The 17,321-nt window shown below is 46.6% G+C and overlaps 1 protein-coding gene across 1 annotated transcript; it reads right to left on the minus strand.

The window, feature by feature from the left end:
- Positions 1 to 10,631: 10,631 nt before the first annotated feature.
- DLX6 (distal-less homeobox 6) lies at positions 10,632 to 14,541 on the minus strand (the record flags this gene model as incomplete). Its single annotated transcript, XM_081285140.1, has 3 exons — positions 10,632 to 10,883; positions 12,701 to 12,894; positions 14,115 to 14,541. The coding sequence occupies 3 exons, from the start codon at positions 14,539 to 14,541 to the stop codon at positions 10,632 to 10,634; spliced, it is 873 nt and encodes a 290-aa protein (XP_081141266.1).
- Positions 14,542 to 17,321: the final 2,780 nt, after the last annotated feature.

Raw genomic sequence — 17,321 nt, forward strand, 5'->3', positions numbered from 1 at the left:
AGGAATTCATATGGGGAAGTTTGGAAAACGGAAACAAAAAAAGATTCATGTGTAAAGCTTTTTTTTTTTTTTGCATGTAAGTTATTGCATTTCAAAAGACCTTTTTTTTACAAAAAAAAAAAAACTTTTTTGCGCAACTGTGGACACTATCAATGGTGCCTTGAAATCTATGACCTCAACTTTTCAAAAGACTTTTTCCAATGTTATTTTAACCATGTAAATAAGTGTAGATAGAGGAATTAAACTGTATATTCTGGATAAATAAAATTATTTCGACCACGAAGCAGAATGTTTCTGAAAAGCACACCTTTTGCCCTCTTGATAATGAGCTAGTGTAGCTTTATGCAGGCAATTAAAGAAAGACAAGCTCTGCAGAGATTCAACAAGGCAAAAAAGAAAACAGAAGTCAGAGGTTTCATGGACACAGAAGACAATGTGTATATGTTGGATGTTGTACTTTGTCTATATTACATGTGTGGGCTGTTTCTAGTACTGTCATATAATATATATTTAGGTATTTTTGGCCTAACCACAAAAACCATTTAGATAATGTTAAGTTGAACCCCAAATTATTTAAGGTAGAAAGTAATGCTAGAATCTAAACACATCTCTCCCACCCTGGGTGTAAAAAGGCAACAGAAATCTCTCAATAACCCCTCTGAATTCTAAACTCAATGCAATTATCTTGGAGAACTGCACTCCCCACCCCCCCAGCCTCTGTATTTCCAGAGCAATTAGACAAATTACACTCTCTTCAAAAGGGAGCTTCCAAAGATAAGAAAAAGGGAGAAAAGGCAGGGGGGATGAAAAAGAAAAGAAATTTCCTATAATTCCTATTGCTTTTTTTTTTTTTTTTTAATCTGAAGTGTTTGGGGCATAGCAAAAGGTAGAGCCTTGGACTTCTTGTGTGTATGATTATAAGTTTGTTCAAGCTCCTTCAGAGAAAGGAAAAGACCAAGGGCACTGGGAACAATCAATGATGAACCTAAACCACCAGGCCAAGCATGGAATATGGAAGGGGGGCTCATTTCTTCATCCTCCAATAAAGGGTATTGCCAAGACAGGGAACTTCCGGCTGAGAGAAAGGAATGAAAGCATTGTGGCCCTGTATAGGTTTCATTTCATTTCAGATAATGTTCTTAATATAATCTTCCCCTACATTCTCTTTACCACTCTTTTTTTTTTTTTTTTTTTTTTCAGGAAAGAGCTGCCTCTACTTTGCTTTTGCTTGTAATACAATGCACTACAGATTTTAAACCATGGGAAATGGAATCTATTTGCTGGGATTTCTTCTTTGTGAAGCTTTCTTTGGGGTAGACACTGAGGACTTGCAACCTCCAAGGCCTATGTCTAGTCTTTCTTCTCTTATCCCTCTTTGTGGCTATTCACAATGTGACAGAGCTACAGGCCAGGTCCAGAACTGAATTGTAGACATTTTTCTGGCTGACTGTCCTTTAGTCCACCTGACTCTATTTCCTTGGAATACCAGGAGAAATCTTGTGCTGAAAATTGCCTCATGCATGTGAAATATTTTATAGCTAGGAAGTCAGCAGCAATAAGTATGACAAAAAAGAGACTTCTTAAAGGGGGTGGAATATAAAAAATTACATCCTGTCATCTGAGGATTTCTGAGAAGGCTCTTCCAGGGTTGGGAGACTAGACCTGAAAAGGCATGCTGCAACCTGGAGGGGAATTTACCTGTGTGTTCTCTCTCTCCCTGCCTCCCTCTTCTGTTCTCTCCCCACCGCCCTTCTATCTCCTCTCTTTCTTCTTTTTCCTTTCCCTTTCTTTCCAGAAGAGACAGCAAATCCATTAGCTTGGGCCTCAGGGGGTTGTACCCTGCCTGACTCCAAGGCAGCAGCGGCCTGGGGTGTGGACCTCTCGTCCCATACCACAATGCCAGAGCAACCGCGTCTCCCAGTTTTTCCCTCTCCCCATTCCGGCCCAATAGTTTTTTCTCGAAGAAGTAAGGGGTGGCTAGGCACACTGAGGGGGTCAAGGGGAAGGTAGAGAGGTAGAGGGAGGACGGTGCTCCTTACCCCCCCCCCAACGTTGGCAGAGAATACAATGGGGGAAGAATCGAAGGTATCCACTTCCTGCTTTTCTTTCTTTGCTTGCAAGGATTTCGGTAGTTTCCATTACACCAAAGCCGGCACTTTATTTCTGGCGACTCCGGCTGGGAGAAATCCCCACGATCGATTGTGGTTTGTGAGAGCCTGGCTTTGCGCTGCCCTGGCTGCTCTCCCTGCGTGTTTGGGAGGACTAATGGGGGGGCGCATCCACTGGACACCTCTAACATTTTCCACCCACTGGTTACCCAAAAGTGTCAAGAATGCTTGGATTATGCTTTCCTTTCTCCACATGGAGAGGGTAGCTGCCCTCCCCCCAGCTGTCCCCGACATTACCCTCTTTCTTGGAGGAAAAGGAGGGATTCCTCCACCACCTCCAATCACCAGGCGCAGCCCAGCTGATAATGACCACCCTCGCCCCTAACTTTGATGTTGCTTGTTGTTAAAGACTCTAAAGCCTGGTTGCAGGGCGTCCAGACCCAACCATCCGCCGACCCAAACTTGGTTTCAGGATTCCTTCCCTTTGCTAATATCACTTGTTCCACTCTCCGTGTCCTCTTCTCTCCCCGAGCGTTTTTGTTTTTTTTTTTTTTTTTTTTTTTGGTTATTTTTCCCCCTTGGTACGGGAGCCGCGAACAAAAATATTCTGGAAAGTCAGTCTTTAGCGGGCTTTCCCTGGCACCACGGGGTTTCTCCCCGGGGAATTTAACTCCCTGCAGTCCCGCGCCCAAGGATGTAAAAATAACAGATCCTCAGCAAAGTCTAAAAATATCTGTGATGTTTCTCTCGAGCGCCCTCCCTCCCACCTTTCCTCTTTCCCTCCATTGTTCCTTCTAATATCTATGCGTACCGCTCCCTAGAATATTCCCAGACTGGTGGACCCCACTCTTCCGGACTTTGCGCGGGTCATCCCTTCTGCCTGACCCTTCAGGTTCCCTCTTGCCTAACTCTCAGCCTTGTGCTCCCAAAATGAAACAAGTCCACTCCAAGATTAATCCCCCGCCCCTTAGTGGGTTTCTTCACCTCGAATACTTTCAACCCTCCACCTGGGTCTTCAGACCTCCTACCAAAGCCCAGAAGACCCAGGGCAAGCGATTCCTCAGTGCCCTGCCCACCTCCCGGGGCCTCCCGTAAGAGAACCGATAAATTGGCCTTTGTTTGAGGCTCGGGTTGAGCTAGACAGATTTCTGCCCTTTTTTCCCCCTTTTTCCTGGCGGCCACCTCCTTGTGGGACAAGAGGCGGCCTGGGGATCCGAGAGAAGCCGCATTCCTGTGGGTGCCAGGCGGCTCCAGTGCTGAGCCACAGGGCCTGAGACACACACACTCAGAGGAACCCGCAGACCTCGCTGCCCTTGATCTCACTCTCTCTCCTTCCCGTCGGGGCACCCACCAGGGAGCCCGTCCACCCACACTCGGATCCACCCAGGGCTCGGCCTCAGGCAGGAGAGCATTGACCCACACAAAGATGCACACGAACCCCCTCCCAGTGACACAGGCAAGGCCAGCATCTCCCCGCCCATGCCAATCCTCTTTCTCCCGCCCCTTGTCCCACAATCCCAGACGCGCCGGCTGGCCTCCTCTGACTCCTTTGATCCCACCCGACGCCCCACGGCTCGCGGCGTCCCTGCGGAACTGTCCTGGGAGTCACCCACAGCGAGCCAAGGCCAGGCAGCTCTCCCAGCGCGCCCTATAGCTCACTCTATAGGGCACCGCTCAGTCTCTGGAGCTCCCCAAAGCACGAAGCGCAACGGATGCCCGCTGAAACACTGTCCCTGCATTCCCACTGTCCTCAGCAATTCCTTGTATTCCGAGAGAGGGACCTTTAGGACCACCCAACCACCCCCTCCACGCCCCATCCCCGCAACCCCTTGGATCGCGCGCCTCCCACTGGCCACTGGGATTTCGCCAGCCTCGAGCTCTCCAGCCCTCCTAAGAGGCACACCCTGAGGGCAGAAGCCCTCGGGCACCTCTGGGAAGAGCGCCACGCCAGCGGAACCGCCTGCGGTCACCCCTCTCCTCCACCCTTAAGCACCCCCTCCCACGGAGGCTGGGTGGAGGCTCCCACCGCCTGGAGTTTGGGGAGGGGGGCACTTCAGCTTGCCCTAACCCTGGGCTCGCGTTCCCGTGTTGCCCACGGACCTTGCACATGGTACTTGGTATTTTCAGTCCCATCCTGGTCACAGCAAACTTTGGGGCTCGAAAATAGTCCAAATATAGGTGGCACATGTGGGACTGTTTAAATCTTTTCTGTGTAGTCCTGTCTTTCTTTCCCCCATCCCTGTCGTTTTCTCTTTCCCACTGACAGCCTTTAGATTCCTCAGTGGTGCCGGGCAGAAAGGATATCTTGCATCTACTGCCGGGATGGGAGGGGGTAAGGGGAGGGGGGAAATCTTCCCTTTCAATCATCTAGGGCTGCCGGCTGTAATGTAATAACCTGTTTTATAGGTCAGGCTCTAACCGTGAAGATAGGAACTGAGAGAATTTACATGAATCTCTCTTTAAAGGAGATGAGAGTCCTGTTTGTAGCAATTAAATGTTTCTGCTCTTTTGTTCGCTTGGATTTCTTACTTACTTCTGATTTATGGGGATCTGAAGGAGTCTCTTTGCCAAAAGCACATGTATTATTGAGTCTGTTCCACATCCTAAACCAAGATTTATATAAAACTGTGAAATACCACACATTATGACCTTTCACCAGAGGAAAGAAAAAAATGGCTCATAACACCATTCTACACAAATCACCACCATCATCATCATCATCATCATCATCATCATCATCATCATCCTGGTTTCAGTAAGAATTATCTGTGAAATCTCAACTATATACAGTCCAGTGTATTTTTTAAGTGGGTGGGGTAAAGGACAGTAAACAGTTCCTAAGCTATGATTTATTTTAAAGCATTTTTTTTTCAAAAGGGTCGGAGACAGAAACTGCCACTGGAAGCTTGTTGTCATCCAAGAACTATTTCTGCCACTTGCCATTTGCAAGGTGGGGGAAGAAGGGTGGGGGAAGAGGCAGGATATGGACTCAACTTTCATCCATAAACAGGGGTCACTAAACAGGGGACATTTCATTATTGCCCTTAAATTCACAGGAGCTAGGAAGCCTGCTTGCCACCCTACAGGGTGGCCCTGGCTGGGCAGCTCCCTGGTTGGTGAGGTGGTGGGAGGAGGGAAAATCAACACACATTGGCCTAGATGCTGGAAAAGATGCCCAGGGAATTCTCTGTGCTCACTGTGGGAAAAATTGAGCTCCCGGGGAAGTAAGGACTTTAGGTATACTTGACCAGGAGGTCCCCACCAGGAACCAAAATGAAGACTGGGGAAGTCTCCACCAAGGCAAGTTCATCCTCCTAGAAGCAATAGCTAGAATCCCTAGAGAGCTTGAACTCTGGCACCAGCATAGTCTCCCAGTCTCTCTTATTCTAACTTTCCCACCCCGTGTCTCTTTGGTCCTTACAATATTAAGGATACTGACCTTGTTCTTTTAGGCAATATGATGACTTAAATTGAAAGAAGCAGCTGGATTGGCTTATATGGAGAGATGTTAATAAACGTTAATGATGGAATTAAAACCAATAGCCAGTCAAGCCAATTGGAGAAGACAGCTTCCCAGCCCGCTAAATTCAATTAGCAGCAATTAATATATTTTCTGCTAATATTCTCTATGACTCTCCATGACTTTTTCACTATGAAAGAAAGTGGAGATGGAGCACAGGAACACTTACAAGCACCCAGGGCGTTTTGCTCTGATGACAAGAGAGATTGCAAATTCACTTAAGAAAATGTTCATAAACATGTGACAGGCACACTGAGGTGGCTTTGGTGGAAACAATAGTGAAACTGACAAATGTTCTTTGCTTTGAGGGAAGGGCACTTTTTATAGTAGAGAAATGCTTTGGGAAAGAGAAAAAAGACAAGAGCTTTAAAAAGATAAAGAAAAGGAAAAGAAAAATTATTTCAGACTCCAGGCAGCAGCAGACACTGTAGCCCTTACAAACACATCAGCCCTACACTATTGAAGATTTGGACATGTAATTCTTCAGACCACTGATTTGCTATTTTCTTAATTCCCGCTCTTCTTTTTCCATATGAATCAAACAGTCTTTTGTCCTTCAGGGTTTGATTTGATCGCTACTGTTCACATTTCACTTTTGTATTTTCCTCTTCCTATACCATTACTCATTGAGTGCCCCGTGAAATTACAATCGTACATTTTCAGCTCAGCAACCCATTTGCAGTGCAAAAATAGGGTCTAAATAATGGCTGAATTAGCCCTACTGGACAGTTTCAGATGTAACACTCTGTAATAATTATATTGCAGGCTGGATTAGGATGCTATTATCATAATCTGGACGTTTACAATTATCTGTAATTTGCAAAGATGCGCCAGGTCTTGATTACAGCAGTTTTTTTTTTTTTTTTGTATCACGCTAACCATCACTAAACAGTGACAGTAATAACAGCTAATTTTGCTGGCAATATAAGAGGTGCCGGGGTGTGCAAACAATTTCACACCTGGATGTGCTCACTCAACCAAGAATATAGAGAAAGAGCTTCTGCCCTGAGACTCAGAAAAATATTCTCCTCTGCTTCAGTTCAGTATAGATTTCTAGACCTTGATCATTGCTTAAGAGATATTCACTGAGGGTAAGTTTTTATTTCTTGCATACTTCAAGGCACAGTTCATATTTCTCTTCTCACACTTTCCAAGCTGTATGTGTTGTTGTAATTTATCATGGACTACAACTTTGCTTTATAGATTTTTCAATTCTGACCTTTTAGCCCCTTTAACAGTGAAAGTGTCGTTCTGGTGAGTAAACGGATTCGGGTGTGAATGAGAACCTTAAGAACCTGAGTTGTCTTTCTTGCTTTCTGTGCTGTTGATGCGTTTGGTGCCAGTGTGTGACTGGAGACTGAGAAAAGGACCAGTCTTCTCTAAGGTTTGGAAGGAGGCTGAGATTCCAAGCTAAGATCTATTTGAAAACTGTTACAGCATAATCCTAGGTGAATCCATGTACATGTAGCCACGATTTAAGGTTTTGAGGCATCAGGAGATCAAACGGAGCTCCGGGACTCCTTTAGAATCACAGGTATGCGGTCGTTTGCAAAGGCAGGTGTAGCCTGAATCTCCAGACGTTTAGCCTGTACGACATCTTTCTTCCAGTTGGGGAAAGTTTCTGTGATAACTGGCCTCTGGAACCCTTCAAGGCTGCTTTTCAGGGCCTTTGCCTCAAGCTGGGGTGTGTGTGTGTGTGTGTGTGTGTGTGTGTGTGTGTGTGTGTAGTGGGTGGGCTGGGGGGGGGTGTTGGTGAGGATACCAGGATCTTGGAGCTTATTGCCCACCTAACCCAAAAGCTGTGACCTTGGAGCTAGAGGGGGTTAACTGGCTGAGATGCAGAATCAAGCTCAGAGCCAGGGAACTAGTCTGGTTTAGGAAGACATCAAGATTCAGGAAAGAAGCGTTGCTGTTCTATCTATAGATGACGCTGTTTCCTGACCCTGTGTTCATTATAAGCAGCTAGAAAAGTGCAGAAGTCTGAGAAATCTTTGGCTTCCCTACCCCAGTGCAGAAAAGCCTTTCTCCTGTGGCAAGAACCTTTTGACTAAGTTATGTCAAAAGATAATGAGATGCTTATTGGTGCTCAGGAGAAATAGTCTCCTTCACCCTTACCCCCTGTTCTCTTTCTCTTTCTCAAATGGGAAATAAGGTCAGAACTTGGTCTTAGAACCCGAACTCTGCAACCTCCCAGGAAGTTTGAACCTGGAGAGGTGTGTAGTAGGCATCAGAGACTGGGTGAAGCCTTTTGCCCATGCCCCTCCTACCAGTCCCTCCCTCAGGAATCAGTTTACTATGGGGTCAATACATTTCAAAGAGCAAAAATATTAACCCTTGAGGTTCAGAGGACCCAGAGAAAGCCCAGTTCCAAGGACAGTTCTAGGGGAACTGCTAGGAAGTTTAATTAAACTCATGTTAAGAGATAAAGAGATTCATAGTGAGGCATCACTGACAACACCTCCAATATGTTAACATACATTTGCTGGATTTCAGAATTCCATGCACTCACAGTGGTTTGGCATATATCTGGTGAATTTTTTTTTTTAAGAAAAATTAGTGTTGGTTTCGATGTATGGTAGCTTTCCCTCTAACATAATTTGAATAATTCAGCAAAGCCCCACTACCAGCTGTACTTCTGCAGCCTCTTCCATTCTTTTCAGCATTATAATTTTGGTTAATTTTCAATTTTAGGTCCTACGTCTCTGCAATTTGTGTATGAATAACAGAATAATTTCCCTCTTTTGTTTCGCCTTTCCTGTTCCTGAATCTAAATAAAGATGGCTTTTTAGTATTAAAAGTGGAAGAAAATTACAGGTAATTATCTTTGACGGTAAAAACGCTGTAATCAGCGGGCTACATGAAAAATTACTCTAATTATGGCTGCATTTAAGAGAATGGAAAAAAACCTTCTTGTGGATAAAAACCTTAAATTGTCCCCAATGTCTGCTTCAAATTGGATGGCACTGCAGCTGGAGGCTTTGTTCAGAATTGATCCTGGGGAGCTACGAACCCAAAGTTTCACAGTAGGAAGGGGGAAAAAAGAAAAGAAAACATTTTTCCTAATGTAACAATGCGAATGCTAGAAAATGACAAGACTGATCGGTTTTAAACCATTCTGAAGACTGACTGAGCGTGGAAGTTGCTCAACAAAAAAAGGAACGGGTATATTGGTAAGTAGTCTTTGCTTTGTGTCTAATTATAGTGACTGTCCTTTTGCACGACTGTATGTCGCTGTCATTATATGGAGCACTCTGAGTATCTCTATTGACTTCTGATAAATGGCTCAGTGGTTTCAAGGTTCATAATTTGAAGGATGCCCAGGTCTGTAGCCATTAATTCTCGCAGTATGGGGCTTCCTGCTTGTATGACGAAAAGGACTTTTCATTTTCATTATTTCTTTGCTTTCCACAAGATCGGAAGGATGTGTTTCATCCAGGATACTACATTTTCCTACCTACCTAGGTTTCAGTGGGTTTTAAACATTAAGCAGGTATAAGTGTGTACTTTACTCTCTGTTTTTTTTTCTTTTATTCTTTCTTCTTTTGGTGGAAAAAAAAATGCTTCCAAACAAAAGTAAATTCAGCTGTATTATTTTGCTGAGAAAAGGGAAAAGAAAATACTCAGTTCCAGCATTAGAAATGAGTGGCTGCCTAGAAGTTAACCTGGAGATATATCATTCTAATGTTTAGAAAAAAACAGATAAATGTGTAGAAATCACAACAAAAATATATAAAGGAAGCTGAAAAAATATCCATGGTTAATGTTAAAGTACTTAAGACAAAGGCTAGTGGTGCAAACTGACATCTTTGTAGGCACTTGCCATTTATATAGAAGGCTTCCCATATTAGGAAACAGAAATTCTTTTAAGAGTGATAGAAAATATAATGGGAGGAGGAAGGAGGGAGGGGGAGAGAGACAGAGGCGCACAGAGAAATATACAGGACACTCCGGCATTTTGTGGCTTTTACTCCATATATGAAAGAAGACAAAAACATACAAAGTATATATACAACTAAAATTCAACAATATATACAGAAATGTTTCTTGATATAAACGTCCCTATTAGCTTAGTGAATGCCACCAATTCACCTAGCAAAGGTGTCAAAGCAAAAGAATGGTGATTTTGGTTGTTTCCTCTGTATTTCCTGATTCCAGTTCAGGATTTGGGAGTGGGGTAGGAAAAGAGCATTTTTCTTGTTGTTGTTTGTTTGTATTTTAAATGAATCATCATTCCTGATCATTGCATTTTGATAAAACATGCAGCATTCCCTTTGTGGCAATGTTCTAATCTTACAGCCAATTCTTCCTTTTTCTTTAGAGAAGGGCTGTCATGTGAGGGTTTTTCTCTCTCCTTTTTTTTTTTTTTCTTTTTTGTCAGTCTGGTATTGGTAAATAAAAATTCAGGAGTCCGAAATGCTTTTCTTTCATCATGTAATGTCTTAAGCTCATTAAACAAGTAAAAATGCTGCCATGTTTACGCAGATTCTTCTGGTGGGGGGTAAATGTCTGCTTTTAAAAAAGTCATTTTGATGGATACTCCAAAATGAAGAGGAGGCTCAGAGCCTGGGTCCCAAGGGATAAGGGAAAATATCCTTATAGTGAGGGTTTTCCAGAATGCTGGCATAGAAACCAGTCTCGAGCGTGCTCAGGGTGTCTCTCTCTCTCTCTCTCTCTCTCTCTCTCTCTCTCTCTCTCTCTCTCTCTCAAGATTGATTACTTCAAGAAGGTAGATAAGGAAAAGACAGCAATGGAAAAGGAAAAAAGGTGGGAGGTAAAGAATGGAGAAAAGGTAAAAAGGGGATGATAAACAAGGAAAGAGTGAGAAAAGGAGAGGAAGAGGGGGAGAGAGACACACATACACAGAGACATGAGTGAGCGCCCAGACAGCTTCTGGCCATCCCCATCTGGAGCCTGCTTCCTCGACTTGGTTTGGCAGGTGCAAGCAGGTCCTGGATCCTCCTTGCCTTTTTCAGACGTTCCCCTAGGATGTCCCCTCAGACAACTCACATCATCTGTGGTCTCTGCATCGTGTCCTGGTGTGGTGAGGAGTACCAGTGCGAATAGCCAGGCATGTAGCTGTTGGGAGGCATACTGACACCCTTAGCTGAGGCTGAAACGTCCCACACTGGAGGCAGAGCTGGTGAGCGTGGTGACAGGGCTGCCGAGCCTGGGAGGGGATCGCTTTCGTGAGGGTTACTGCCCTGCTTCAGCAGTTTCTTAAACTTAGAGCGCTTGTTCTGAAACCATATCTTCACCTGGAAGAAATGCAGCAATCATTAGGCCAAAGAACATTGAACTGAAGTCTCTAGCCTCACTTCAGACTCAAAAGCAATATTAAAAACAAAACAAAACAAAAACACCCACCATTACACCCAGAAGCCAAGTCCCCGCCTCCTTCCACCTCTTTCTAGCCTCCTCCATCCCTCCTCCCTTCAACCTACTAGATATCTGTATACCTAAACTCCTTGTGATTCTTGAGTTGAGTACTAGCCTGGTTTTTACAACAACGGCATAAATAAGAATAAAATAAGAACATAAATGAGATAACTGGATTCAAAGTTTGATGAAGAAGGATTTTAAAAAGGAGTTCTCTGATTTTATATTTACCACTCCCCAAAGCTAATATATCTATGCATGTACAGTGAGCAAATGGCTATGAACACATTAAAGCCTATACTTTTATAATCAAATAAATATATACCTGTGCATATAGTACACATGCCATAGGTTGTTTTAAGATACACACACACACACACACACACACACACACACAATCCTGCAGCATAAAAGATGGCACCTCCCCTTATTCCCTACTTTGAGGGATGCTTAGTGAAACTGTGGTCAACAATCATTACATGATTGTTACTGTAATTACTAAAAGTAAAAGGCTTCTCAAAACTAAATGTGAATCAGGAATCTGGAATGGAAGCACTGTTAATCCCATATTCCACATCTACCTTATTTGAAGAAGGAAATTCTATAGTGTAGCTTTCTTTACCTTTAAAATTCATGGAATTTGCTTTCCCAAGAATAATACAAGTCACTGAGTAGCTGGGATCCTCTCATATTAAACATCAAATATTTTCAGTGGTAACAGGGCAAGAGAAAGCAAGTTAAACTAAAAAGAAGAGTTTAAAGAGCATCTGTCTTAAGGTACCACACTATTAGCCCCCCAGCAATTGTCTCATACAACCTGAAGTTCCTTTGCTAAATAAAGGCCACCCATCTCAGATGAGGTCTACCACCCTATGCAGCTAAATTAGTTGGCAGGAAAAACTGCAGGTGATTGCAGTCTGACTTTATGACCAGTATCCTAATATACCCACCCAAGCCCCTTCCTGTAAAGTCTGAAATATCCCATATGTTTTTCAAATTAGTAGAAGTGGGGAACTTCAGCAACTGTACTTAACTGTGGCTTCGACTGCTATCATTTGGAGTGTATTTCTTGTTGATCTTCAACTCTGCTATTGCCTCCATGTCCAGGATCACCCACCATCAGCTTGCCACCCAGGATGATTTAACCCATGAACTGAGGGTAATCTTCAGAAAAGTCCACCTCACCTATCCTAGGATAAATAGTTCCTAAACTAGTGCCCTCACTGAGTGCTACTGGAGCTTATGCCTACTTGACTTTCCCTACCCCATTTCACTTCATAATTTCTTTCTATGTCAATGAGTTGAAATTCTCATTAGCTCTCAGGGCCCACAAAAGAATTCTCAAGAAAGGTGGGCCTTGTTTTGCCTTCTGGCCTTACACATTTTTCTCCTACATGATTGTTCTCTTTCATGTTGTTCTGCTCTGGAATAGGATTTGCTTGAATTATGAGTTTGGTCACCAAATGATGCTAGGCTGGGGTGGGGTCGCTGAGGTTTGAGTGTATGTTCAAATCCAATCCAGTATTCAATACCAGGTCATTTATTCCAAATTGTGTGATCCCAGGAAAGCACGCATTTGTCATTAAGCTCCTTCCATCCTTGGTAGACTAGGCCAAGAATTCTTCCTGATGTGCTCCCTGCCCCATCTGCAAGTGGGGCCAGCATTTCAGGGTTACTTGGGCTTCTCGGGAATTACCTGTGTTTGTGTCAGTCCTAAGGAAGCTGCCAGTTCGGCTCTCTCGGGAAGGGCCAGGTACTGAGTCTGCTGAAAGCGATGGTTTAAAGCCTGCAGCTGCAGGCTGGAATAAATGGTCCGAGGCTTCCGAATCTTTTTCCCTTTTCCATTGAACCTGATTTCCCCGTTTTCAATCACTGTAGTTTTTTGTTGATCTGTAAGCAAATGATACAGAGATGCGGTCACCCGTGAGGCCACTGCTGCCGTCTCCCTGCGCGTCGCAAGATCTATGTCAGGTTTCTCCCCCTCCCCTGCCTAAAAAGGGTTTCCTCGAAGTAGCCCTTCCACGCCTTAACCTCTCCCGGTCTGTTGCCGGTATGTACCCAGCGGCTCTGTCTCTGGCCCTAAGAGTAAGCGATAAGCGCCCGAGGGTCTCGGGCAAACAGCCTCGCTCGCCGCAGCAGAAGCGGCGCCAGCCGCTTTCTAGGGCGCGCGGCGCGGCGTTGCAAGGCGTCTGCTCTCTGGGACAAACCGGACTCATTGGCCCGGCTTTACAGTACCCGAGGGTTGCTTGAGCCACCCGGGTATTTGCCTAGTCAATTGAATTGATGTCACCAGCTTCAAGCCTGGTGTACCAAGCTCCTTTGGCGTGTTCGAAATGATTCTGCTGAGAGGGACCAAACCTCCAAACAAAACACAACCAGGTGCTTAGGCCAGTCCTGCGAATCTCACGACAACTTTGGCCCCTCGGGTGTTGAGAACCGCCAACCCGAGGCCGTCTGCTTTGCCTCCAGGAACAAAGGAGCGGCCAATATTGTATCGAAAAGCCAGAGGAAAGGGGCCCAGACAGTGCTAGGGGTGGGAGACGCCTCAAACCCCACAGGAAAAAAAATCCCAGTAATCATTAGTTTAACCAGAGCCATAGGCCACACTAGCTTCCCTGCAAATCGCCAAGACGCACCCGGGCAAAGTAGGCCACTGCTTGTCCAGTGCGGACTGGGAAACAAAACACGCTCCCTGACGTGGCCCAGAAAGGTTCTCAGTCCAGGCAAACGCGGGTTACAGCCGAGAGGGAAGGAGCAAGGCAAAGGGCGCACGGACTCAGAGGGAGAGCGCAGTGCGGATCGACTTGTAGGTAAAGCAAAGCCTAAGCTGAGCCAGGGGCGCAGCCCGAATCGTTCGCCGGAGGCTAGGGAGCTAGGCGGGCCGCATCGCGAGGAAGCCGGGGGTCCTCGGCGATGGAAAGGGGCCGGGCCGGGAGAGGCCGGCAGGCAGGCGCCAGGCTAGCGGGCGCGCACGGGGCCCGACTGGGGGCGCGCCGGGCCGCCTGGGGGAGGGGGCCGGCGGAGGCCCGGGCGTTGAGGAAGTGAACGGGGCGGGCAGGGTGGGGGCAGTTGGGAGGCGGGAGAAGCGAGCTGCCCAAGCGGCCTCTCACCTGTGTCGTCCCCTCGCGTCTGGGCCGCCGCGCTGCTGTTGTGGTAGGACTGGAGGTAAGGGCTGTGCTGCGAGTGGCTCATGTAGGGGTAGGCGGCGAGCGAGCGGTGGTTGTAGGAGTTGCCTCCGCCCGATGCGTAGGGCGAGCCGTGGTGGTGGTGCTGGTGGTGGTGGTGGTGTGAGCCGGCCGCCGCCGCCGCCGCTGCCGCCGAGTGCAGGCAGTGCAGAGGGTAGTGCGCGCCTGCCATGGCCGGGGAGCTCTGCTGCGAGTGCGGCTGCGGCGGCGGCGGCGGCGGCTGCTGCTGCTGCTGTTGCTGCTGCTGCTGCTGCTGCTGTTGCTGTTGCTGCTGCTGCCCGAACTCCATGAAGGCGGATTTGGACGAGTCCTGGCCTTCCAAACCGTCAGCCATCGTAGTCATGGTCATCATCAAAACTTTGGGGGCTGGAGAAAGCCTTCTCCCGGGTTTCCTCCACCCTCCCCCACTTGGCTCGCTCCGCTCTCCCCTCTGCAGCCACCTTAGCTCTTGGGATCCTTGCAAAAAAATAAAAATAAAAAAATAAAATAAAATAAATTTTAGAGAGGGGGCGGAGGTGGTTCTCCTTCTCCCTCGCTCTTCTCTAATATATATATATATTTTTAATATAAAGAGATATAGTGAGCGGGCCTTGTTAACCCAAAGGGAGGAGGAAGGGGGAGGGATGGAAGGAGAGGGGGAGGGGGGAATCTGCTCTCCCCCCCTGCTTTCCCCCCTTGGATTTTTTGGGGGCTGGTGCAGTTTAAGGCAGAGATTTTAAGGTGGATTCTGCGAAAGTTGCGCGTCTGCTTTCAGACTTGATGCAGACGCCACGAGTCGAATGGTTTGTCTCCAAAGGGCAGCGCCTCCCCATTGGTCAGTAGCTCCCTGACGTCACAGGCGCACGGCTTCTACTGGCGTGTGCGCTGCTCGCCGAGTTCTTCGCCTACCTTCTGCAACTCCAATCCCAACCCGGAGCTGCAGCCGGGGGCCGCGCTGCGCGGCACCCGGGGCCGCCCGGGAGGGAGGTGCCTCCTCCCGGCCCGCCGCCGCCTCCGCTTCCCTCCGAAGCGCGTGCCCCAAATCCTGGAGCCCCAGTTTTGAGTATCGCAGCCTTTGAACAGCCTGCCTAGAGACTGCTCTCTCTCTCTCAATTCCCTTGCACCCTTGAGGGCTTGCAAGTGTTCAGAAGCAGTGCCCCTTACATTTAAAGCCAGACCCCCTCCCTTGACCTCCCCCACCCAACCTCAGCCCGACTACACTCCCGCGGGAGCGCCCTGTCACCGTGGATTTTTCTAGACGTACTTTATCGAAACCACAGAGGGAAGAAGAACCCCCACACCTGGGCCCCACCCCGTTGGGGGTGGTGGCAAAGAAAAAGAAAAATCAAACCCTATTCTGGAGAGGTTCCTGTCGTTTCAGGCCGTATTTCCCATATATTGGACAAAAAAAGTGGGGGGCGGTTTCCCCCCCAGAACGCAGCAGCCTGTTTTGAAAGCGAATCGTTGGAGGACTGACAGTAATGCATTTTTTCCTATTGAAAACAGAAGCTACTGTAATGCTTTCAAATATATGCAAATGATACATGCGGTTAGTGGTTTGGCAAATCTTGATTACAATATAAACTACCCAAGTAAAAGTGCCTTCGTCCTAAATTTGTCTCTCGATTACAATTCCAATTGATTTTATTTTATTGTCAACATTGTTAATGATAAAAATAGAGTCGTTTTACAGTTATTTTTACTTTCTGGAAGGAGGCAATTAGAGTTCTAATCAGGAATACACAAAAATCTCCCATGATTAACTGCAGTACTTTGTTCAAATTGCTGCTATAAAATTCAGAACAATTTGCCTGTAATGATTATGGACTGGGTTTATTTTGGGAGGTGGAATAAAAGTGGATATAGCATAAATTATCCTCTAATTATACACCAGTGTCGCCTCAATTATCCTCTTATCAAAATGGTTGTCTAACTGCCGCATTTAGTTTCAATTCTCTCCTTTTTTTCTATAAAAAGAACTTCATACCTTGTTATTATTAATCCATTTATTATTTGCAAGGGGATTTATATCCGCACATCCAGGTGGTAGAACCACTTCTCTTTCAAAGATGGACTGGGAAAAGACATTAAGTTTGGAGCAGCCCAGGGCTGCGGATCTAGCCTTTTCCCCTCCGGTCTCCAGACCCACTTGGGTCCAGGCAGCCAGGCACAGACAGCGGAACACAGACGCGCAGCTCAAGCCCAGCTACCAGGTAAGAGAGCCGAACATGGCCCTAGGCGCCAAAGAGGGCTAGCCGTCTGTTTCAGGGTCCTGGTCTCGGGACTGCTGGTAGGCTCTAGGAGACGGTACTACCAGAAGATCGAGACTGGGTGGGCCAGACCTACAGACCCCCGCAGGCCTCGGTGTTGGTTTTCGGTCTGGTCTGAGCCAATACCTAAGCCTTTGAACTCCCGGAGAAATATGCAATCTAACAGCCCTCTGTGTCGTCGTGTCTGGAGGTTGTGAGGACGAATCTGCTTTTGGGAAAACTACAGGAAACTTCGTTGCATCCGACTTCGCATATACCCCATAAGTTATGGGACCCAAGAAACCAGAGAAATGGAGAATTTAGTGGTGCCGCTTGCCCCTGCAACTCCAGAAAAAGGGTCGCTGCAGACGGAGCTGCTTGGACTCTATTTACGCGTTTCGCAAAGGTCCCTGTCAGCGGCTTATGCTAATTGATTTTCCCGCTTCCAGTCCCAGGTCTGCAGGCTTTGCCAGGCGAGTTTGCCTCCACCCCACCCCTCCTTTCTTTCTTTCTTTCTTTCCTTTAATTTATCGGAAGACCTGAAACTTGCTGCCCGCGGGTTTCCACCAGAGTTCCCAGGACAGCGACGTCTGCTCTCCTCCCTCCCATCTTTCCCCAGCCTGCTTGTGCTTAACTTCTTGAGTCTCGGGAGCCGGTTCAGTAACTCTGAATTCATTTTTAAGTGGTGTCCCTTGTCCCTTTCCTCTTAACAAGAGGTGCACTTTAACACACGAACCAGTAACCCGATCCATGCGTTTACAACTCGGCAGTGAATTAAAACAACAACAACACAAATCTTGAAGAAAAATGAAAGGTGGGTTGGGTACGGGGGAAATGCCTGGATAGTGGTGGGGGGACAGAAAGAGAGGTCAGGGAAAGAAAGAGTTCTCTCCACCTACTCCTG

This window comes from Spermophilus citellus, assembly GCF_964194105.1.
Source record: "Spermophilus citellus genome assembly, chromosome: 3".
Taxonomy (NCBI): domain Eukaryota; kingdom Metazoa; phylum Chordata; class Mammalia; order Rodentia; family Sciuridae; genus Spermophilus; species Spermophilus citellus.